The 23,912-nt window shown below is 41.8% G+C and overlaps 1 protein-coding gene across 4 annotated transcripts in view; it reads left to right on the forward strand.

The window, feature by feature from the left end:
• SLC4A4 (solute carrier family 4 member 4) overlaps window positions 1-23,912 on the forward strand; it is a 245,286-nt gene that overhangs the window by 204,268 nt on the left and 17,106 nt on the right. For all 4 annotated transcript variants that reach the window (XM_083174618.1, XM_083174619.1, XM_083174625.1 and 1 more), the window contains 7 exons: window positions 4,715-4,828; window positions 6,157-6,318; window positions 9,968-10,146; window positions 11,468-11,540; window positions 14,770-14,838; window positions 17,766-17,939; window positions 18,070-18,231. In XM_083174618.1, the coding sequence (XP_083030744.1) occupies window positions 4,715-4,828; window positions 6,157-6,318; window positions 9,968-10,146; window positions 11,468-11,540; window positions 14,770-14,838; window positions 17,766-17,939; window positions 18,070-18,231 (933 nt within the window). The remainder of the gene's footprint in view (window positions 1-4,714; window positions 4,829-6,156; window positions 6,319-9,967; window positions 10,147-11,467; window positions 11,541-14,769; window positions 14,839-17,765; window positions 17,940-18,069; window positions 18,232-23,912) is intronic.

The following is a 23,912-nucleotide window of genomic DNA, read 5'->3' on the forward strand; positions in this document are numbered from 1 at the left end:
TCATAAAATATGTGACCAAACAGAAGCAAAGCTTGTTCCTCACCACATAACTGAACCTAAGGATGACATATAAACACAATTTACATATTTTTTTTTTAAATTACACAATAATACCCCTTTCTCACTGAACATCAAATTACCGGGTAAAGCAATTCTACGCAGTCATTTTTTCAGCGTGAAAGGTTCAACCCGGATCTTAAACCCCGGGTAACCGATCCTGCTCTTTACCAGGGTCAGCGACCTGGGATTTGAAACCCGAGTTGACTCTTTTACATTAAAGAAATACCCTTGTAATTCAACAAATTACCCGGTTGACATTTTTAAACAAGTAATCTGCTGCTCAGTGTAAAAGTCCCAGCACTAAAAATGCTGGGTAAATGCCGGGTCGCATGTCTGAAAGTGGTATAAGAAACTTTTTGCCTGTGGGTATCACAAAAACAAATGGCTAATACTCTAGGGGGCCGTGATTCAAAAAAGTTTGTGAACCACTGGTCTAAGAAAATAAAAACATCAGTGCTCCCATATAGGCCTGTGAACCACCCTAAGATGTTAAAGTATCCAGTAGCATAATATGCAACTGTAAATATTAATGATTATTAAAAAAACACATTCCATAAAATAAGAATATCAGTAACCAATTAAAATAAAAGGAAAGGAGAGATAAAAGAGAGGTTCCAATTTTGCACATTCAATGTCAGATATACAGAAATTAAGCCGAGTGTAGCAATAAACTAAAGGCTGCATTTACTAAAGCACCTAACGATTAAAAGAGGTGATGTTTTCCATAGCAACTAATCAGAATCTGTCTTTCAATTTCTAATATGCAATAAAAAAAAAGGATAGATATAATCTGAAACGTAAATAAATTTACCACTAACTGTAGCTAGTTACTGGATGAACAAATGGAATTGTTAGATTGCCTTCACATGACTATTCATTAAGCCAATATAAATAGCTTACCACTGTAAGCAGACAGTGGGGAGATATTCATAATGCTGAGGTGTGCTGGAATGTGACTACCTGCATCACCTGCCTGAACAGCACGATCCCCTCCTAAACATTAACGCATACTAATGCAGCAAAACAACTTTCTACAGCCATAACTGAAGCGGAATGTGCTTGCATGTGTAATAACTGTACTAATGTTTTTCCAGTTGTGGAGAATGTTTACATTTGCGTTTGTAAACTACAAATTTTCTTCTCTTATCCCACAATGCATTTGTTTCATGGGAAAAATCAGTTGAAGTAAACATAACATTTTTAATTGCTTTATATAAAAAAAAAAATTTTTTAAACACAAATATTTAATGTCTTGTATTAAAGTTTCATGCAGAAAAAAGGAATATTGTAATCAGGGGCGTAGGGAGGACGGAGCCGGTGGAGCACAAGCTACGTGCGCACCCCGCTCTACCGCTCCCTCCCCTGCCCGCTCCGTGTCCAGTGGCATATCTATAGTGTGGCTGCGGGGTGCGTGTTAAAAAGTGAGACAGATAGAGATGCGGGCGGCGCGTATTAGCGCTTCGGTACTTGTTTCCTAGCACGGCGCCCATCGCATCACATTCTATAAGGCATACGATGGTATGCGATGCAATGTTAGCCGATGTTATACAATTTTAAATTGTATACCATCGAATTGTATGCCATTGTATGGCATATACAATGGTATATGATTTAAAATTGTATAAGCACCCTAATGGGTGTTTTCAATGTTAAATGTGTCCCCTATAAGATAAATAATTGTATAAGCACCGTAATAGTTGCTTACAATGTTAAAAGCACCCCCACGCCACCCGTACTATCAACGCCACTATCCACGTCAGCGTGGAGTTGACTTTATATAGTGTGGCGAGCACAGCAAGCCACCGAGCCCGAAGCGTGACTCTGGGGCCAATACCCATAGCAGCTGTATCCCCTACACCCTCCATAGTTATGCCACTGGCATTCAGTGTATCCGAGATGCTGGGCTGCAACTTTACCTGTGCAGGAATTACAGTAGTTTTAAACATGTACAAACAACAAAGACGCATGTGTGTCGATGCCCTGCTTGTAGCTGGCGGTTGATGCCACATGATGTCAACGCCCACCCCAAATTCAGCAATCTGCGGCCATAATAAAAGTCAGTATACACTGACTTTTATTAACAAACAGGTGAATAGTCATTCGATGGTGAGTGACCATTGAATTATTTTTCATCTGTGTGGCCACATAGCATGTTAGAGAGGGGGTTTAATCAGTGGAGGATGTTTGGCGGGCGGCAATTCCCTGTTCGCTAGACTGCAAGCATACGCAGCCTAGCGAACTGGTCTGAATCAGGCTCAAAGTGCACATGTTGATTAAGAATGGTGGTTGGTGTGCCTGAGTCACCCAGCACTCGGTACACCAAGAAGACACATCTGTATATACTGCTTTTCTATCATTTATTATCAACATAGTCAGGAATTTTGTCTTTTTACCTAGATTGAGCTTATTTTTTTAATACAATATGCAATTAAATGGCTTGCTATAGAATTTCCAGTTGGCTGCGTTTTATAATAGGTGGTGTAAAACGTACATATTTACAACATATATGGAGCACCGATCCACATACTGGATAGAGAGTAAAGCTGGCCATACATCAGAAAGATATTGTACCCAATCATACAATCTCAATTGATTGTAACATGGATTGTATGCAGATTGTGTGCACATCTTGTTTACACAATCATACAATCAATCATAAGATGGATTGTATGACTGATTGTATGATGGATTGTATGCAGATTGTGTGCACATCTTGTGTACAAAATCATGCAGCAGATGGATTGTATGACTGATTGTATGATGGATTGTGTGTAGATTGTGTGTCCAAAAACCACCAAGGACTGCCGGGGATTTCAAGGGAAATTGTACACAATCATGAGTGCAATCGATCTTAAGATCGATCTTTCTGATGTATGGCCAGCTTAACATGGTGACCATTCACATTGGGTTTTATTTAAAAAAAAAAAAAAGTCCACCACAATACCTACACCTAAGGAAAGAGACATAGCTTAACTTTATGGCAATACCTCACATCTTTAAATCTATTAATTTCTGACACCATTGTTTGTTAAATCAATTATTCTAAAGCTATATTTTACATATCCTGCCTATAGCCACGTCCCCTTTACTTCTAACAATATGGGCCTTTTTAATTTGCTCTGTTTCCTGCTTTTTATTTGATGTCAAATGTCATGCAACTATTTTGCCTAGCGGAAATGTATTTGATCATGCAGTGCATTGTGGAACCACTGAAACAGAACCTGCATACAGACATTACCTGTAGTCAGTTAATTAAAGTATCAGGTGAATGAAGGTTCAGTCAGGCAAACTCTGCCCAACATCTAACTTTTTCTTTTAAGATCAACAAAAGAGAAATGTTGGCTTGGAAAGATAGGATGGAAAACGAATTGTTCTACATTAAATATAGCAAATTGTTAGATCCTTTGTAGTATGGCTTCTTAAATAATGGAACTGTTCAATTTGAAACTGGATGACTTCAGGTGAAATAAGTTAAACATACATTTAACAAATAACTGCTGTAGCTATAATACACAAGGGGAGAACTGTCAGTCATAATTATGCAGCTTTTTTTCTGGATAAAGTATAATAATATGTATTTTTCAAAATCTGTGCTGCTATATTTAAGCCACTAAGGAGGATATTCAATTAAGTCCATTTTTTCGGCTTGACATAAAAAATAAAAAAAAAACAGAATAAGTATTCAATTGCGGGCATTTTTGCACATTTCTTAGTGTTTTTTCACCAATGCCAACTCACTTTTTTTGAGTCTAATTGGCAATCGCGAAAAAATACTGAAAGGATGCCTAAAACATATGGTTCGATGAGTCATTTTCCGATTCACGTGTTTTACTTTTTTGATGCTTTAAGGGAAATTGTTCATTAATATCTTTCATTGCACACATCTTATCTACAGTAGTGTGTATCCACCTTAAGCCCCATAGACACTAGGTGATATTGTTCACAATATTGCTCAGAAAGGGGTATCTGAGCAATATTGTTCATTAAAGATGCATGCTTCCACATGTCGTTAACGATCCCCTCCCTCATCTGTACATGTTCAGACGAGGGAGTCCTCGTTAGCACGACAGACATGCTGTCGCTCCCCCCAGGTGTCACTCTCTTTTCCCCAGGCCTTGGCAAGTGTGTATGCAAACCAATCGCAGCCACCAATATCGGCATCGACGGGGACTCATTTAGTTTGTATGGGGCATTAGTCTACTAGTTGCATTAGATATGCTTAATGCTAGGCTTACAAGACACAGTTGTTTGCATAAGTTAGCACAATATTATGTGCATCTTCCATCTAGAATTGTATTGTAAAATGGAATTGTTGATAGTTTTGTCAACATATTGTTTATGTATAATATTGGTCATAGTATGGATATAAGTAGCATATATTGTATACATATACTATTTCAACAAATATAAATCCTAGGTTTGTACAGTCTCTACCTCTGCAGTTGCCACTGACCAAAAAATGTATTTCATTTGTTTCCTTGGCAGTTTTGCAGGCTACTGAATAGCACCAAAGTTTTAGTTTAATAACAATACAAGCTTGGGAAAGCTGCAATCAATGTGAATGTTTGCTTTACTCTGGCAGTTGTACACGACACTGTTTTCACATGCATGAGTACTGCTTAAAGTCCTTCTTTGTTTGTGTTTTCTATTTCAGGCCAGAAAACTCATCAGCGACTTTGCCATCATCTTGTCAATATTTATTTTCGTTGGAATTGATGCACTTGTCGGAGTTGATACACCAAAGCTGATTGTACCTAGTGAGTTTAAGGTGAGTGTCATAAGATGTGCATTACATTAACTTCTTACAAATATAACTCGATAGAACCCCCGTGTCTAGGATCTTATCTTACATTATTGACTAGGTCGGTTTGCAGATTTATTATATACAGTAATACACAACAAAGGTTTTGAAAGTGTTGGTATGCCAGCGCTACAGATAGTCAGTGTTTGAAGGGGCTGCCGAGCTGGAGTGGTCCAAACTCCTAAAGATGCAGTTAATCCAGGTTGTAGCTCTGCGCACGCCTTCTAGTGTATGAGGAAATAGTATTGTGTCCCCAGATGTTGGTACCACAGAGTACATACACAGTAGGTAAATTGGATTTATTGTATTAAGTAATAGTAAGTGGGAACAGCAGATATATAATAAATAATAAATGGTGCGGTGCTGGGATGGAGGTGTATTGCTGTATCAGGGGAATTGGTGCAGTCGTGCAGAATGTCTTTAAAGTCTCATCTGCATGCTGGTGATTGCACCCAAACTGTACAACAAGGGAAATGGTGTGGGGGTGGGGAGGAGGGGGAAACTCTGTGTTTGGGCAATGCACAGTGGTCAACGCAAGTGTGTTAAATGGCACCGGGGGGCTGGCATCCCTAACCTGCCGGTGGTACATCTGTCACTTACCCGCCGCGAATCACTTACACAAGGCGTGGGACTCCTTGTGTTACCAAGCATTGCTGGTATCGGGTAAGTGATAGATGTACCACCGGCAGGTTAGGGACGCCAGCCCCCGGTGCCATTTAGCACACTTGCCTTGACCACTGTGACTTTTTTCCAGAGACTTCAGCCAGTGACTCCTCTTCCCCCATTTACTCTGTGCATTGCCCAAACACAGAGTTTCCCCCTCCTCCCCACCCCCACACCATTTCCCTTGTTGTACAGTTTGGGTGCAATCACCAGCATGCAGATGAGACTTTAAAGACATTCTGCATGACTGCACCAATTCCCCTGATACACCCATCTGATACAGCAATACACCTCCATCCCAGCACCGCAGCATTTATTATTTATTATATATCTGCTGATCCCACTTACTATTGCTTAATAAAATAAATCCAATTTACCTACTGTGTATGTACTCTGTGGTACCAACACAACATCTGGGGACACAATACTATTTCCTCATACACTAGAAGGCGTGCGCAGAGCTACAACCTAGATTAACAACAAATGTTTATTAAAAAAGATTGATATTGGTTAAAATGGTGTGGGGGTGTCAGGGCCTTTGGATCTGGAATACAGTGCTAAACCACTAATGGGAACACTGGAACAGATGAGGGGGCCAACACATTTATCATATTACTTTCTCTTCCTTTAAGCCGACAAGTCCTCACAGAGGCTGGTTTGTCCCTCCATTTGGAGGAAACCCCTGGTGGGTGTATCTGGCAGCTGCTCTTCCTGCTCTTCTTGTCACCATCTTAATCTTCATGGACCAACAGATTACAGGTGTCATTGTCAACAGGAAGGAAAACAAGCTTAAGGTTGGTCTCACGTTTTTGGCTCTCTATATTCCTCAACAACATTTCTTCACATCCTTATTAGAAACCACTAAAATATTCAAGATCGTGCTACAGACACCATTTATTTATTTATCGTTAGACACTGAGCTTTTTTCCATGCAAGTAGCCGTGTTGTGTTACTGAGGATTTCACCAGTGGTTTGCAATTCCATCTTCAGTTTTGCCCTCTTTATCTAAGATAAGGATCCAAGGGAAGATGAATCAAACCTTGGTCAAAGTGCAGAGAGATAAAGTACCAATTAACCAGCTGCCATTTTGCAAACACAGCATGTATAAAGTGACAGAAGCTGATTGCCTGGAACTTTATCACTTTCAATTTTATCTCTTTCCAATGCTTGATACCTCTCCCCTCTAATCACATACCATCCTCTCCGCCCTGAAATGATGCAACTTCTAAGTGTGTGAAGTGTATCCCAGCTGATTGCATTATAAGAATTACTGCGGATCAAAAAATCAATCAAAGACAAAATGCAAAGGTATCACTGGTAAATAAGTTACATAAATAAAAAGCCTTTATCAGTAAAAATTCTATATTTATCGTACAAAAGCCAGCAAGTGGGAGATGCAAATATGTAGTGATTCAGTTACATACAGTAGAAGGAAGAGATTACAATAACAATAGGCAATGACTTAGCTGCATATTTAGTGTTTGATATCCTTTCCTCAGAATTATGTTACTAGTACACCTGGGGTATATTTACTAACTGTTGGGTTTTCAAAGAAAATATTACAGATCGGAGGCTGGTTACAGGAACCTTTCTCCAGGCTGTAAAACTCCCGGCGCTTATATGGAAAAATATGAGTGATAATTATATAGTTATATGTCTTAAACACCTACTGCTGCACACGTCCTAATGAGTATGCCTATGTTCACAAAATAGATAGAAAAGACAGAAAACACAGAATGGGGTGTGTTGCGCTGTTAGGTGAAAAATAATCTCAGAATACCTCTGTCTGAACAAAAATGAAAGAGGACACACTGTTTAAACAAGGTATCAATTTATATAAAAAGTTGCAATTTAGGATTACACAATTAAATCACATTTAAATTAGAGATGTGCAGGCTCTGATTTACTCTGATTTCAAAGCAGGATTTTATTGGCTATCAACTGTCAACAACTGTCATGTGATTTGGGATAGCCAATAAGATCCTGCTTTGAAATCAGAGTAAATCAGAACCTGCACATCTCTAATTTAAATACAGTAAAAAATACATCTAAAATACAATATCTATGTATAGATGGTGGCACTAGGTCAATGGGTCTCCAGATTTATTTGTAGGTTTATAAATAGATAAGGTAGTTATATGTTAGTTGGGCACCCACTAAGCTATTTGCTTAGTTTTCCGCGTACGCTCGCCACGCATCGGGCTCGGTGGATCGCTGCGCAGGCCACACTCTATAAAATCAACTCCATGCCGACATGGATAGTGGGGGTATGAGCATACTAACTATAGTGGGCGCCCAACTAACATATAAGTACCATAGATAATTAATTGTAAACAGTCACTCCTGGATGTCAACAAGCTGTCTGCTGAATAGATAATAAAGGTCCATAGAGTAATGGGTTAATGAGCATTTATTCGGTATTAGAGCCTGTTCTTAATTATGCAGGCACACAAGCACTTCTGATAGCTTAATGTTAGTAGAAGAAGCCGGTCAAATTCAGTGGCACGAAGCAGTTAGTTTTAGCTCAGAATCCCTCTGCTACCTGTAGATCTCGATCAGCAGTCAAAACAGGTGTAATGCACAGTTTGATATCTCACCCCACTGGCGTTGGCAATTGCCGCTGACAGCTACTGCCTACAGAAGGAACGCTGTACACATCAGCGGCAATTGCCAACGCCAGTGGGGTGAGATATCAAACTGTGCATTACACCTGTTTTGACTGTTGAACGGGATCTACAGGTAGCAGAGGGATTCTGAGCTAAAACGAACTACTTCATGCCACTGAATTTGACCGGCTTTTTCTACTAACATTAAGCTATCAGAAGTGCTTGTGTGCCTGCATAATTAAGAACAGGCTCTAATACCGAATAACTGCTCATTAACCCATTACTCCATGGACCTTTATTATCTATTCAGCAGACAGCTTGTTGACATCCAGGAGTGACTGTTTATAATTAATTATCTATGGTACTTATATGTTAGTTGGGCGCCCACTATAGTTAGTATGCTAGATATTGTATTTTAGATGTATTCTTTACTATTTTTAAATCTGATTTAATTGTGTAATCCTAAATTGCAACTTTTTATATAAATTGATACCTTGTTTAAACAATGTGTCCACTTTCATTTTTGTTCAGACAGAGGTATTAGGAGATTTTTTTTTACCTAACAGCGCAACACGCCCCATTCTGTGTTGGGTTTTCAAAACCAACAATCTTAAGATTTGAAACAGAAGTATTATTTAATAGGAAAGCAATGCTTTAATAAAAGTTACGTTTGCAAATTCTATTAAAAAAAAATAATATTTATTAACTTAACATTTTGCATAAAAAAAAAAACTACAAACATTAAAATATGGACCTTTTTTATTGTTTAAGTAAGACTTTATTTTTCAATGGAGACTTTTGACCCTTATTCAGATCTGATTGCAGTACAAATTTGTTCTCAAAATGGGCAAATACATGTGCACTGCAGGTGGGGCAGATGTAACATGTGCAGAGAGAGTTACATTTGGGTGGGGTGTGTTGAAACTGAAATCTAAATTGCAGTGTAAAAATAATGGGTACTTATGTAGTATCTGGGCGCCCGATTTTAAAATTGGGTCGGAAAAATCGCATTGAATCGCATCCGATGCGATATCGGATGCGATTCGAGGTGATTTTGCCAAAAATCACGTCGCATCGCATCTGATTGTATGCCTTAAGGTAAGGCATACAATCAGAAAATCGGCAGCCCAGATACTACATAAGTACCAAATAATGCAGCCAGTATTTACCCTGCACAGAAACAAAATAACTTACCCAAATGTAGCTCTCTCTGCACATGTTACATCTGCCCCACCTGCAGTGCACATGGTTTTGCCCATTTTGAGAACAAATTTGTAATGCGATCAGATCTGAATAAGGGCCTTTGTGTGAGAACCGTCGAGTGGTGGGATTGTCCTGTGTCAGTAGTGTGGAAATGACATGTTGTGAGGTCCATAATAGACTTATGTAACAGATCACCTTCGAGATCAGAGTGTGGCCCATGAAAAACAGCACATAGTATAAAGGGAAATGTAGAACCACCCAGCTATCATTGTAGCAAGCATAATTAAGTGTTCTTCTCACGCGACTAAAATATCCATTCCTTTCCCTGAAATTATTTTGTAGAATCCTACCCATTGCTTCCTAAACTCTCAGATTTCAGGTGTCTAATCTGTTTCAACTCCCCCTTCCCCCGTCTCGATATGTAGCAGTATTTCCTAATTGAACCACAGCTACGGTATATGTTATGAGATCCTTTGTCATGACTGGGTAACCCTTTTATCTTCTTTATAATCAACACAGGAGTACATGATCCACTGTGGGGTGTCTTTATCTTTAGCAGATTTATAATAATGTCATTACGGTATAAATGTGATTAAACATGCATGCTCATTGTTTTGTTTTTGTTTTTTCAAAGAAAGGGGCTGGGTATCACTTGGACCTGTTTTGGGTAGCCGTCCTGATGATTGTGTGCTCCTTTATGGGTCTTCCTTGGTATGTGGCTGCGACTGTTATATCCATTGCCCACATTGACAGCTTGAAAATGGAAACTGAGACTTCTGCTCCTGGAGAGCAACCAAAGTTCTTGGGAGTGAGGTACTATAACCAGACATGCAGGCAGATTTATTTTATATACTGTATATTGTACGTTTATTTTCTTTAACATTAGTTACAAGTGTGTCTCGATATTGTCTATCTACCAACCCAGGGGTGTAACTAGAATTTGTGGGCTCCATAAAATAATTTTGAATGCTCCCCCCTGCTGCTGTCACTACATTACCCCTAAGGGGAGCAGGAGAGAGTGAAGGGAGTATGAGACAAAAAAGGTGTCAGGGGAGAGAGAGAGAGAGATTCATGGAAAAAGAGGGAATGAGACAGAGAAGAGAGTGTGAAAGAAAAAGAAATTAGATGAGAGAGCAGGAGAAGAGGGCTTTAGGAAGAGAGGCGGTGTCAGAGAGAGAGAGAGAGAGAGAGAGAGAGAGAGAGAGAGAAAAGGTGAAGGATCAAGAGAGAGGGAGAGAGCGAGCAAGGGGGAATAAAGGAGATAGATGGTATTAGGGAGGGAGTGAGAAAGAGAGGAGAGCAAGTAATAGTTGGAAGGAGTGTGGCAGGGAGAGAAATAGGAAGAGAGAGAACAAGTGTGTGTGTGTGTCAAGGGAAGGTTGAGACACTGGGGGAATTTTACTAAGAAGTGTATTCTATTTCAAATGTGATGTTGCTATGGGCAACCAATCAAAACCTGTCTACTATCATGTGGCTGAAGCCTTGTGGGAAGGGATGTTATTTTATCTGCGGCCATTCTTAATGGGGGTGAAGGGGGAGTTACGTGGGTTCATGCAGCCAGTGACTGGGTGCAGGGAGAGCAGCAGGCCCTTGAAGCGGCTTGAGCCTCATAGCAGCTACTACACCCTCTGTAGTTATGCCACTGTATAAATGTTAACAGGTTGATGTCATTAAGAAGTATTTATGATACACTACAGAATATTCCAGGGGTGCCTACCCTCCCAGAATGGCCGGGAGGGTCCCGAAAATCGTGTCCCCCTCCCGGCCCCCCGAAAAGGTGGGCAATCCTCCCGGAATCCTGGGCACCTCCGCTTAGCCCCCTGATTGCCGCTACCTCCAACCTGCCCTTAGCGTTTAAATAACCCTATCTGATGATCTCCGCTGAGGGGGCGGGGCTAACATGTCACAAACGTGTCATTATAGCGCCGTCCCCTCCACGGAGATAGGCAAAACGGGTTATTTCCCATACTGGGGTGGGGCTTAATGATGTCACACTCAAGCCCCACCCCCCGAAGTCATGCTGAAAGTCTCCTCTCCGAGCTTCTCCCGGAGAGCCGACTTAAAAAGTCGGCAACGCTGGAATATTCACTGTCCTTACTTTAGATCTTAAACTGTCTACTTTTATTGGTTGCAGGGAGCAAAGAGTTACAGGTGTCATGGTGTTCCTGTTGACCGGCATTTCTGTATTTATGGCACCTATCTTGAAGGTAAGAATCTGTTTGTGTTTTGGCAATAGAAATGTCAGTTTTCTATAGTTTTACATTTAGCAAAACAAAAAGCAATGTAACTGCACTTGCAGTGAAATTTATCACCCAGCTTTGGGTTCTTTTGCCTTTGGTTATAGTTATAAATAAACTTATATCTGTGCATTAGATACAGTCATATCTATATCGCAGATCTTGTCATATGAAAGAAAAGCCATGATACACACATTTGCCTGGAAGACAGTGTTATCTGGACTTCTGTTAATATAATATTGCATGCATAAAGTATAACCTCTTCATAAACATAACTCTTGCACAAGGTACATTTAGTGCATGCATGATAATGTAGCAGAATAGTAACAGCAGTGCACTGTAGAAATGACACTATAATCCTGGAAAATATACGGTTATTACATGTTGTTCATAAGGCGCCACAAGCACTGTACATATAGCACACATTAGAACAATACAGGGTACACAGAACCAAACATAACAATAGCAGAAAAACTGCACAGGTAACAATAAACAGCACAATTCTCAGTACACAAAACCGCTGAGACATAGGGAAGCAAAGGGGTTGTCTAGGGGAAAGGTTTTCGTAAGAAGAGATAAATGATTAAAGTTAGAAGCGATGCAGGTAATAGACAGTGTCCTACCTCCCAACTGTCCCGTTTTTCGCAGGACTGTCCCAGTTTTTAGGGACGGTCCTGCATCCCGCCCAGGGTTGGCAGTGTCCCGCGGCAGGGGGGAGGCAGTTGGGAGTCCCCCCCAGCGTGAAGTGAATAGACGCTGTGCGTATGCGCACAGCATCTATTCAGCGTCGCAGAGGGCGAAATAAATGGGGACATGGCCTAATTGTGACTCATAAGCATAGGCCATGCCCCTTTTCAGTGAGCTGTAATTGAAGTGTGAGAGAAGAGGGATGTGAGAACAAGAGGGAAGAGCGCCTTGCTCCTAGGAGTTTATACTGTAAATATAAAAGGCTAACTACTCCTCATTTCTATGAGGTGAAATACCGCCACTGACCACTAGAGGCCACTCGATGGACCAAATTACTCCTTTGTGTGCTAAAAGATGTCATAACAGAAAGTGAAAGCAATTTTTGTAGAGACACTGATCTGTTTCAAATTTGCTGGATATGGAGAGAGGAAGCAAATAAGGACCGGGGGTGTGGCGGAAAGTTTGGGGGCTTAAAGTACATTGCAAAAGCTTTCAATTTGACAGGCGTTTAACAAGTAATGTATAATTCAAACACATCTGATCGCTGGAGGAGGTGGGGGTTTCCCCAGTACCCCTATGGACCAGCTCAAATCTGAAGATGTGGTACAGTGATTACTATGATAATAGTGCAGGGTTTTTATTTTATTTAATTTTAAATTGCATGTATGTATCTGGATTACTGCAATACTCATGCACGTTAACTAGTACTGAAGCCACAACTCTATACTACACAATTTGAGTGGTGTCTTGTAACAACATGCTCCTATATTTTTTGCCTTTAGAAGATTGACTAAAAATTTGGGGTAATTAGCAGTACTTGGTGTGCCAGCCACACATCTTACACTATCTAAGTAATGGCACTGGAGGCCTCTTATACAGATTTCAATTTGTAATGTACATTTATCAAGTATCAGTATTCACAAAAAAAATACATTCTTTTTAAATTATAATAATCTTACAGCGCCATCCAGTGGCTGAATTATTGCATTGCCAAAGTTCCTTAAAATACAGGAAAAGAAATGTAAACTTTTATTGTTACTTTCCAAAGCTCAAGTTATGTCAGTCACTAGTGCGGGAGAGGGTGTGGAGTGAGATGAGTCTGGAAATGTACATTCTGAGCACTCATTCATCTTATATTTATTATTCTTGCACCTGCATGGAAGAATCTTCTGCACTCTATATAAATAACTCTTTCAAATATTTGTAAAAAACATTTTCAGAATTTAAGAGAGAGAAAGAGAGATAAAAGATAAAGGGTCTTATTCTGAATGTCAGTGCCGCAGGTTGGTGATGTTAGCTCTGCATATACCACTCAGTTGCACAGCTCATGCATCCCAACTCTCAGAGACCAGGGCCCGATTGACTCCTTGACACCTGCTGTGCAAATTTGGTCAATAATCCATAGAATGCGTGTGCGTCTGGTTCGCAATGCGCGTGCGCCACACTGTCCAGCAAATAAATTCTGCTTTTTTGAATGCTAGCCATTCGCAAGTTTCAGTGATGTGACCAATGTTATATCTCAAGTTACACGGAGGTGGAAATGGACCCCTAGGTGTAAAATAGGCCACAGCTTTACCATAAGACGCAGATGTCTGACTCCCAAATCAGACCCAAGGTATGAAATACAGTCCACATCTAAATAGGGATTTATATACTTTAAATAGAGTTTTCAGGCTGAGTCCTTGAAATGTAAATGTGTGACTGCCATCTTGTGGTGGACCAAATCTATGTTAGCATTAATATAATGCTACAAATATGTTTCCACTACCAGTACTGCTTACTACCAGTGACTTTAAACAACATGCAAAATGTACTTTTTAATCCTGAACATTAATCAAAACCTCTTTGATTAGGAAACAATATAATTACTGGCACCTATGTTCGATACAGCTTTGTTGCCAAGGTCACAAGGATTTGGCAAGAGACTTAATTAACTTATTGTGCAAAGTAATTTCTGCATCAGCCAGGAGTTGGTGATCTCAAGGAATGAAGTCAAGTCTAATAAGATGCCATGTTATTACAGCTTGCTGGCCAAAGAATGCACTTTTTTTAATTTGTGTTTTGAAATGTTTGGGGGCAGTATTGTATTTGTACCAAACCGAATTAACACATCATTAATCTTTACTACATCTCTCATTAACTATCATTGAAAGATATTTGAATTTCTATATTTTTCCATTCTCATTGTTCTCCTGCACAATCTCACATGTTACTAATACCCATAATGCCGCAGGTGCCCATGAACTGTACGAGTGCAATAAATCTCAGCTTGTTTTATGGACTTAAAAATAAATCTTTAGTATATAAACAGTCTAAGAGCTTTACCATTTTACTGTACATACATACTTGTAATAAAATGTACATTACTGCACAAATTACATTACACTAAGCATGACTTCCTCATACCAAGGTCCAAGTCCTCAAGCCATTGCTTGTAGAGATATCATAAGATTTTCAAAGTAGTTTTCCATGATTTAGTATTGAAAATGATCTTTTGCTTATTGTTTTCTAGTTTATCCCAATGCCTGTCCTTTATGGTGTCTTCTTGTACATGGGTGTGGCTTCCCTGAATGGAGTACAGGTAAGAAATAAAAATATTTTATATTCATGGGGAAGTCTTTGTATCAAACAGAAACCTTATAACATGCATAGACATGAATACAAGACGGACACGATTTGAATTATATGGTAACTCCACCTTAAGAGGAAAATAACAATTGTGTGTGTGTGTGTGTGTGTGTGTGTGTTTGTTTTCATGGGTTAGTTCTTACAAGTCATAAAGGCTTGATCTTCCAGGCTTTTGTCATATGTACATTGTTACTATAAAATATCAAAAGTCTACTTTCCACTTCAAGTTGACTTTGGTTTTCCTGTCACTCACATGTTGTTACACTGGGCCTGATGTATCAAACTTCAAAAAGTGCTAAAAGGGAGAGTGATAAACAGCCAGCCAATCAGCTCCTACTTGCAATGTTACAGGCTGGCTTTGAAAAATGACAGGTAGGAGCCGATTGGCTGGTTGTTATCACTCTCCACTTTATCAATTTATGAAGCTTGATACATCTGGCCCACTGTCAGTGGAAATGCTTATAATACCAAACGCTACTGTTCAACAACCAGTTACAGTGCTGGAAATTATGAAATGTATTGGATACATTTTTGTCTCAGAAAGTGAACTGTTTGCTGTATGTTACGAAGCCAATTTTTTTCTTTTTGGAAACGGTAATATCTTTTCTATCCGTGAATTCTCATAGTTTTGAAGACATTGTGATCTTAACTCGTGATACATTAAAAAGTTTCTTTGCAAAGAGTAGATTTTTATTTTTATCCTCAAAGCTCTATCTGCCATAGTACAGATCAAAGAATAAGACATTAGCAATGATTTATGTTTTGGCTTGGCAACCTAGAGTATTAGCACACAGATTAGGTAGTGCTCCCAGTTTTGAAGTAGAAATCTGTGACACTCTTGTAACAAGATATCTTTTTTCATTTATTTTTAACGCCTTGGTTTCTTTTAGGTGTACCTCTGGTATATCCTCACCAGACAGCAGTCTTGATTATGATTTTTTATTTTATTATTATTATTATTATTATTATTATTATTATTATTATTATTATTAATAGTATCCTTAATTTCTATAGTGCCACAAGGATTTCTGGGAAACTTTGCTTTTTATATTTAAAAGTACATGTATTTACATGTACAGTATGAGATGCCACCACATGATTGGGATGCCCATTACATGCTTGATATCTTCCAAAAGATCAGTGACGTGCGGTGAGGACATTGACTGTGGAGGCACTCACCTCACCGCGGGCACCGGCAGCAGGGGGTACTTGCGGCAGCCTATTCCCCCTCCCCCCCGCACTGCCGCGGTCGGGCACAGGCAGCACTGGGTACATGCGGGAACCTACTCCCCCCCCCGCACTGTCGCGAGCGGGCACAGGCAGATGGGGGTACATGCGGGAGCCTACTCCCCCCCGCACTGCCGCGAGCGGGCACAGGCCGCAGCGGGTACATGCGGCAGCCTCTTCCCCCCCCCGCACTGCCGCAGTCGGGCACAGGCAGCAGGGGGTACATGCGGGAGCCTACTCCCCCCCCCGCACACTGCCGTGAGCGGGCACAGGCAGCAGCGGGTACATGCGGCAGCCTCTTTCCCCCCACAACACTGCAGCGAGCGGGCACAGTACAGGCCTCTTCCCCCCCCTCCCCTCCCGGGCGGACTCACCTGTCCTCTCCTCGGCGGTGGCGACGAACAGTCCTCTCCTCGGCTGTGGCTTTCTCCCAGCAGCGCCGGACTCCCCGCTGGCCGCGCTGCTGCATCCTCTCCAGGTGGGCCCTGCATGTGTGTGATAGGACAGCGGATCCAGCGCTGGATCCACTGGCCCAATCACATCTGGGGGCGTGCATTCATATTGGTGCCCCTGTCCTTGCGGCATCAGTATAAGTGCCGCTTCCCCATTCATTTTCAATGGGCTTTTACAGCCCATTGCTGCACCCTGCCTCCTGCCCACCTCTACCCGCCCCACGCTGCCCGCAGTTTTAATGTTAACAGCGGGAGGCACCTCTCCCGCTGCTTCTCACCCTCACATGCAGCAGTGTAAGAGGGTGGGAGGCAGCCGGAGAGGTAGAAATTATGAAAATAATAAAAGAAGATATATAAATATATCTTCTTTTTATTATTTTCATCATTTTCTGCCTCCCCTGCCTCCCCTGACTGCACGTCCCTGCACGTCCCTGCAAAAGATGTATAGAAAGAGTCATGTTTAGGTACTACGAGGCTGATTCTGAGTCACTTGCAATGTTAATATTCACGTAAATTAGTAATGCAGAGCAGCTGTACATGCAATTTAGGGCGATATCCTATCATCCGCAATCTGGGTTATATTATTGTCCCCATACGCCGGAAGAAGTGGGCCTTTTTTATCAGGCAATGGGATAGCTGGAAAAAATTAACAATGAAACAATGGGAAAAAAGCATTCCTGATGTTTTAGCAGCGGTAATAGGATACCACCATAATTTTTAATAAGCCCTACAGTGCTTGCGCACGGAGTACCGGGACCAATTCAGCAGCACTGACTGGTATGTATGTGGCATCCCTGGTGGTGACTTTAGAATTTGTTATTTTTGTTTTTGTATTATTTTTATTTTCAAGGAATACATAGTAACGCTGCATAAAATATGCTGATGATGTTATGTAAAGAGGTCAAATTATATTTACTTTATTAACATATACTGTAACCAAAGGGTGCCTAATATTTCAGTGGGTGTGATGATGTAAAGCCAGGATGTGGCGTAGGATCTGGCGGTGCCAGTTAGTAAATACCTTAATGTACTGTAATCATTTGGGAAAGCTGAGTAACATTCATGCTGTGCACACAAAACTTCATTTGAAAGTAGAGACTTACATTTGACAGATTCCTCACCCTGTTCATGTTTCTATCTCAAGCCCTGAGGTAAATACTTTATATAAATACCATTGCATCCTCTCTTCTGTTTCCTGCAGTTCATGGACCGCCTGAAGCTTCTTTTGATGCCTGCCAAGCATCAGCCGGACTTCATCTATCTACGCCATGTTCCTCTGCGCAGGGTGCACCTCTTCACTTCCATTCAGATCGTATGTCTCGCACTTCTTTGGATTCTGAAATCCACAGTGGCTGCAATTATATTCCCTGTTATGGTGAGGCTTTTATCACAAATACAGTCTGCTAGGTGTCAATATAGAATGTGTGTGAGATTTTTTTAAAATTAGGTTTAAAAATAGCCTAAATGATTATGTAAATGAAACGTGTAACTGTACTGTCTTGCAGATTCTTGCACTTGTAGCAGTGAGAAAAGCCATGGACTGGCTCTTTTCCCAACATGACCTCAGCTTCCTTGATGATGTCATCCCTGAGAAAGACAAAAAGAAGAAAGAAGATGACAAGAAAAAGAAAAAGAAGAAAGGAAGTGTGGACAGCGACAATGATGATGTGAGATATTTTCTTGATCATTTCTATAAACCAAACATAGGGGGTTATTCAGACCTGATCGTTGCGCTGTGAATTCACAGTATGGGCGATAATCAAATGACTGTGCATGGGTACAGCGTGCAGTACGCAGATGCAAGGCCATTATCATGACTCAAGGTTTGAGAAACAGTTATCTGCCATCCAGATGCTTTACCAGGCTTGCACAGAGACTGTCACCTTTAAGCTTCCTGCAGCGCTCCGGACCTGACCAGCACGAGTGCACGTGACCTGTGCCCTCCGTGATGTCATATCTGCGGGTACGGCTGGGTCGCATCTGCGGCCTGGTCAGTGCGGCGTGTGGGGCTGGCTCCCCGCTCCAGTACAGACCTCAGGCCTCTCCACATGTACGCCAGTCGCCGGCATGGGTGCCGCCATCTTGGATCTAACCACATGCTTCTCTCTGTCAGCCATCTCTGACATAATCCCACTGCAGCCAATCATCTGCGTGCTCTGCCTGTATAGGGGCAGAGGCTGAACCAGAAATCAGTCAGTGAAATGTTGTCCTTTGAGAAGAAGCCTTCCTAGCTTTCTCAGTACTTCCGCTATTCACACGCACTTGTGGCTTTCCACTCTGCTGCAGCCTGACTCCCTCCAGTGTCGAAATTGGGATATTGCATCCATCATTTCAGCATTACCTGTTTCTATCTAATCATCTGCAAAACCTACTATACTATTCACTTAACCTGAAATAAGTTCCTGTTCAATCCTCATTATCCCTTCGTGGCCAGTCACCATCAGAGAGACAACATCGATACTACCACCATCAGCAGATAACTTCTGTTGCCATTATCATCATTAGTGAGCCTCTCCAGTGTCTGTACTAATGATATCCACCAGAGCATACTTACCTGCAGTTACTTCCTCTATTAATCTCCATTGATGGACAGCATTAGTCAAAACCAGTCCATACTTACCAGATATTCCCTGGCTTCAGTCCTACAAAGACTTTGTCAGAACTCCTTTGTGCAGTTCTTCTGCTATCCTTAGTAAAGATGGAGCCCTCCTCATTTAGTCCTTTAATAGGATTAAGTGAGTAATAGGATTACTCTGCTAATCCCCTACTTGTTCTATGTATTATATTGCTGCTGAGAACAATAGGATAGACATGGCTAGCCATGGTGAGCCATGACCTAAGGAAGATAGTTGAGAGGGGCTCAAACTGTAGTTCCATATGCAATCTAAGCTCATCAAAGAACCCAGCTTCCATTTTACTCCAGCTCCAGTTCAACGTCACCCCTCAGACATGACAGGCATTCAGTGATAAAATCCAGCATCTTTTTTTTTTTTAAATCGCCGTCCGTCAGCAAGTTAATTGACAGGAAAACTGCTTTTGTGGGTGTCACCAGGCTTTTTTCTGTCAGTGTCAGGGAAAACGCAGGGGTGTCCATTCATTTCCAGGGTAGGCATATGACGTCTGCTCTAACTCCGATCAGCCTGTTTTTATTGCACCATACAAGTAGATCCTGGGTTACGCACAGACTGCACACAGTGGGAAAACCATTTGAGGGTGAGTGAGTTGCGAATGGATTTGCAGCTAATCGCCGATATTTTTGCAAGCCATTCGCATCCTTAAACAGGGCTTGGTTCCACTCTGGCGGGGTGGCAGCTATCGGATTGTAGGGCTCTGCAACTAAGCAGTGAACCGATCAGGTCTGAATAACCACCTAAGAGTTATGTAGACTTTGGCTATCAATTCTAGACTGTTTATACCATGTATCTGTTCTTTAGTTGTTGTTGTTGTTATTATTTTAGGTGGTGTTGTATTATTGTTGTTTATTGGCATATACCACAATTCTGTTGAACAGTTACGTATTGGGTAGAAAACTGAAATACTTCACCTCTAGTTCACCCTCTTAAGATGTACCGAAAAGTCCTTCCTTAGTCCATTACAATGCACATATTACCCTTTCTAAAGTACAAAATAACAACGTCAACTATTTGGATGATTATGAGATTTGAAATGGCATTTTGATGCCTTGTATTATAATCCCAGCTTAACATTTAAGCTTTGTACTGTATATGTGTCTGTCCATCGTGGGGCATGAGAACTAATCTTCATGTTTGCATCTAAGTAATGAACTCTAGCTTGCTAATGAAAGTATTAAATGGGATAATCTAACTTAATGGATGTAGCATACAATTTTTTTTTGTGCTCTTAAATGTAAGCAATTTTTCAGCATTTACTTTCAGTTTCTTTGCTCTGCACAAATAGGATGCCGTTTACAGTTGTGTCAGTGGGTATATTTTATGAAGGTCCGACTCCTTGTTATCCCAGATATATACTCAAATCACATTTACTCTAGTCAGTACATTAGAGAGCTGCAGAGGCAGAAGACTTGGCATTTGTATGCTTTACTATCAAAATAATGACTTCCAAGAGTTTGTACAGTATCATAGTCCCTTAGAGAAGCGGAGCATTCTAGTACAGGTCAGGTCTCCCTTATATCTGTCTATTCAAAAAAACTAAATATTCCGAAAACTGTGGTTTTTCAGAATATTTTTTTTCCCCGCACCCTTTTTTTCATACTTGCCTCATCCCCCCGATGTCCACGGCGGCTTTCGGGATCCTCTTCAGCGGCATCTCCTGTCACAGGGGTGCATTGCACAGGCACGCCAGTGATGGGACCAGAGCTGCCACTGAAAAGGATCTTGAAGGCCGCCGTGGGCACCGGGGGAGACCATCTTGGATGTCGGGGGACCATCGGGGAAAAAAATATTCCAAAATACCCAAAAATCCCTTACCAAAATGCTCTTCGTCCCAGAGCATTTCAGATAAGGGATACTGAACCTGTAGTTGTGTTTAAAAGTTAACAGCGTGCCACTTCTTGTCTGTCCTGGTCACTGTCTACAGGAATCTGATTTATTGGTTGCTATGGGCAACCTCCCATCTTCAATAGAACTGCCATCTTAGTAAATTTACCCCTCATTCCAGCATGTTCTCTTTAGAACATACCAGTACAAATATTATATTGAAACCTTCCCAAGAGTTCACCATTATTCCCTACCAGTAACCTGTCTCCCTCTGCCTGCTAACCTACGGATGGTGTAATGGTTAGCATTACTGCCTCACAGCACTGAGGTCATGGGTTCGATTCCCACCATGGCTCTAACTGTGCGGAGTTTGTATATTCTCCCCGTACTTGCGTGGGTTTCCTCCGGGTACTCCGGTTTCCTCCCACAATCCAAAAATATACTGGTAGGTTAATTGGCTCCCAAAAAGTGTACCCTAGAATGTCTGTGTGTGCGTGTACATGTGGTAGGGAATATAGATTGTAAGCTCCACTGGGGCAGGGACTGATGTGAATGGTCAAATATTCTCTGTAAAGCGCTGCGGAATCTGTGTGCGCTATATAAGAAACTGCTAATAAATAAATAAAAATAACCTTATGCTCAAGAGTTACCCATGCTCAAGTGCCCTCTACTGAGCCTGCGCCAATATCCACAAGAAACCTCAAACCCGACACTTTGCCCAAGATTGGCATAATTGTTATTGGTCTCTATGGTCAGTACAAACATGTACAGTACAAGTGAATGTACCATTTTATTTCTTGTTCATATATCTGGTAAAATATACAGTTCAGTATGTTCAAACACTGCTGACTTCTGTAAACATTCAGTGCTCATTAGACATTTCTATAATGTTATACATCAGACACATTTTTATAAATTTCAAATATTTCAGTATTGAATGAGCCAGTTTTCTAATGTATGGTAGCAAAGAGTTTCTGTTTCTCATACCTTCCAATTGCCCTATCGGCAGGACTGTGCAGATGTCAGAGTCATGTCCTCTAGTCCTTATTTGTTTGTACTTCATTTTAGAGATAGTGCTAGCAAGCCTGTGGTGTATTTTTACTAATGTGCACTGTTTTATGTCAAACAGAAAACTGTTAATCGGTAGCACATCGTAACATCACATGATATGTTTCTATCATTGGTTCCTAATATATATGACTTTTTTTAAATGACTGTACTCAGTTTTGAGAAAGGGCTTTTCAAAGTGCACCTACCACTATTTATAAGTAGTTCTGGGCAAGGGAGACTCACTGTTTCAGTTATTCTTTCTTGATTGGTCTATATCGCTTTATGTACTGTAGGTACAGTACTTCCTGCTTATTGTCTGTGAGTGTATGCCATCAGCTTCATAAGCATTCTGATACTGTATGGCTGCATGCACATGAGCACCATTTAAATCAGCTAATGATTCTTTAAAATCATACATAGACACAGGCATGTGCACTATATATACCTCCCAACACACAGGGAAACGGAGGAGGGACACAGGGTTGTGAACTGAAAAATTGCAGGGGCGTGGTCTGATTAAAGGGGCATGGTCTATACTTACGGCTCTCGCGAGGCCACACCCCCCAATTTGACGCTATGGGGGCATGACCCAGAGGCTCTGTGAGCCTCTAGCCATGCCCCCAGCTCCCTGACTGTGGGAATAAACGCTGTGCGCATGTGCACAGCGTTTATCCCCACTGCTCAGCAGCCGACAGGGGTGCTCCCACCAGCCCCCCCCCTCGCTGCGGGACACTGCCGGCTGCGGGAGGGACGCGGGAATGTCCCCGAAAACCGGGACATTCCCAAGGTAATCTGGACTGTTGGGAGGTATGATATATTAGTTAATGTAAAACAGACCAAAACCACACACACTTGTTTATATGCAGCAACTAAGTATAAGGATACTTTCATGCAGGAGACATGGAAAAGAAGCTGATAATTGAGATGAAAGAAAAGGGAATTACGAAATGTTATATTCAAAGGGATAAGAATTTCACTTCAATCGCTTACCTACAGATGGAGCGGGTCTCGCTCTTGCAGGGGATGGCGGAAGATTCGCCAGCCGCCATCCCCCACCAGCCACCTAAGGGGACGCGCACGCACAAGATGCGCAAGCGTCGCCTTACAACGGGGCTCCCCCCGGGTCCCCGCCGCCTCGCCGAGGTTCGCCCGGGGTCCCCGCCGCCCCCCACCCAACCCTGTCCGTCTCCCTGAAGCGGAGATGGAGAGGGTTCCCGTCCCCCCGTCGACGTGAAACTGAGATGCGCGTGCGTGTGAGACGCACGCGCGTCTCAGTCAGATGTGGCGCCTCTTCGCCAGATTCTGGTGCTGGCGCAGCACCAGCAAAGAAGAGACCAGCTCCATCTGTAGATACATACAGATGGGGAAGGTCCCATCTTGGCCGACAGGCCGCCATGGCGGAGGTTCTGGGGCTCTGATATTCTTCTTGCTGCCGGCTTCCGCCAAGGGGCACGGGTGCACGCCATGCAATACAATCCGCCACCACTGGGTGGCTATTGCTCCATCAAGCTAGAGTCAGAGTGTTATACTGCAATGTGCCAATGGAAACCCGCCATTCGCCGTACGGAGTGCGCTTACAGTATGAGACGCTCGTGCGCGAAGAGACGCTCATAGGAAATGAGACGCTCGTGCCAATGAGTCGCTCGTGAACATCGGAGCGTGCAAAAGGGCTGTGTAGTGTCATGATCCTATACAAGCATTTACCTTCACGTTCACGTAGCCGATGCTGAATATTTTGAACTGTTGGTACTGTGCATAATGTGTATGCAGCTGAAGTCAATCGCCTCCTCCCTTTCCAGGGGTTGGAGGGGGTTGACTTGACCTGAAATACAGTACAGTAC

Source organism: Crinia signifera, chromosome 1 (assembly GCF_055691185.1).
Source record: "Crinia signifera chromosome 1, ASM5569118v1, whole genome shotgun sequence".
Lineage (NCBI taxonomy): Eukaryota > Metazoa > Chordata > Amphibia > Anura > Myobatrachidae > Crinia > Crinia signifera.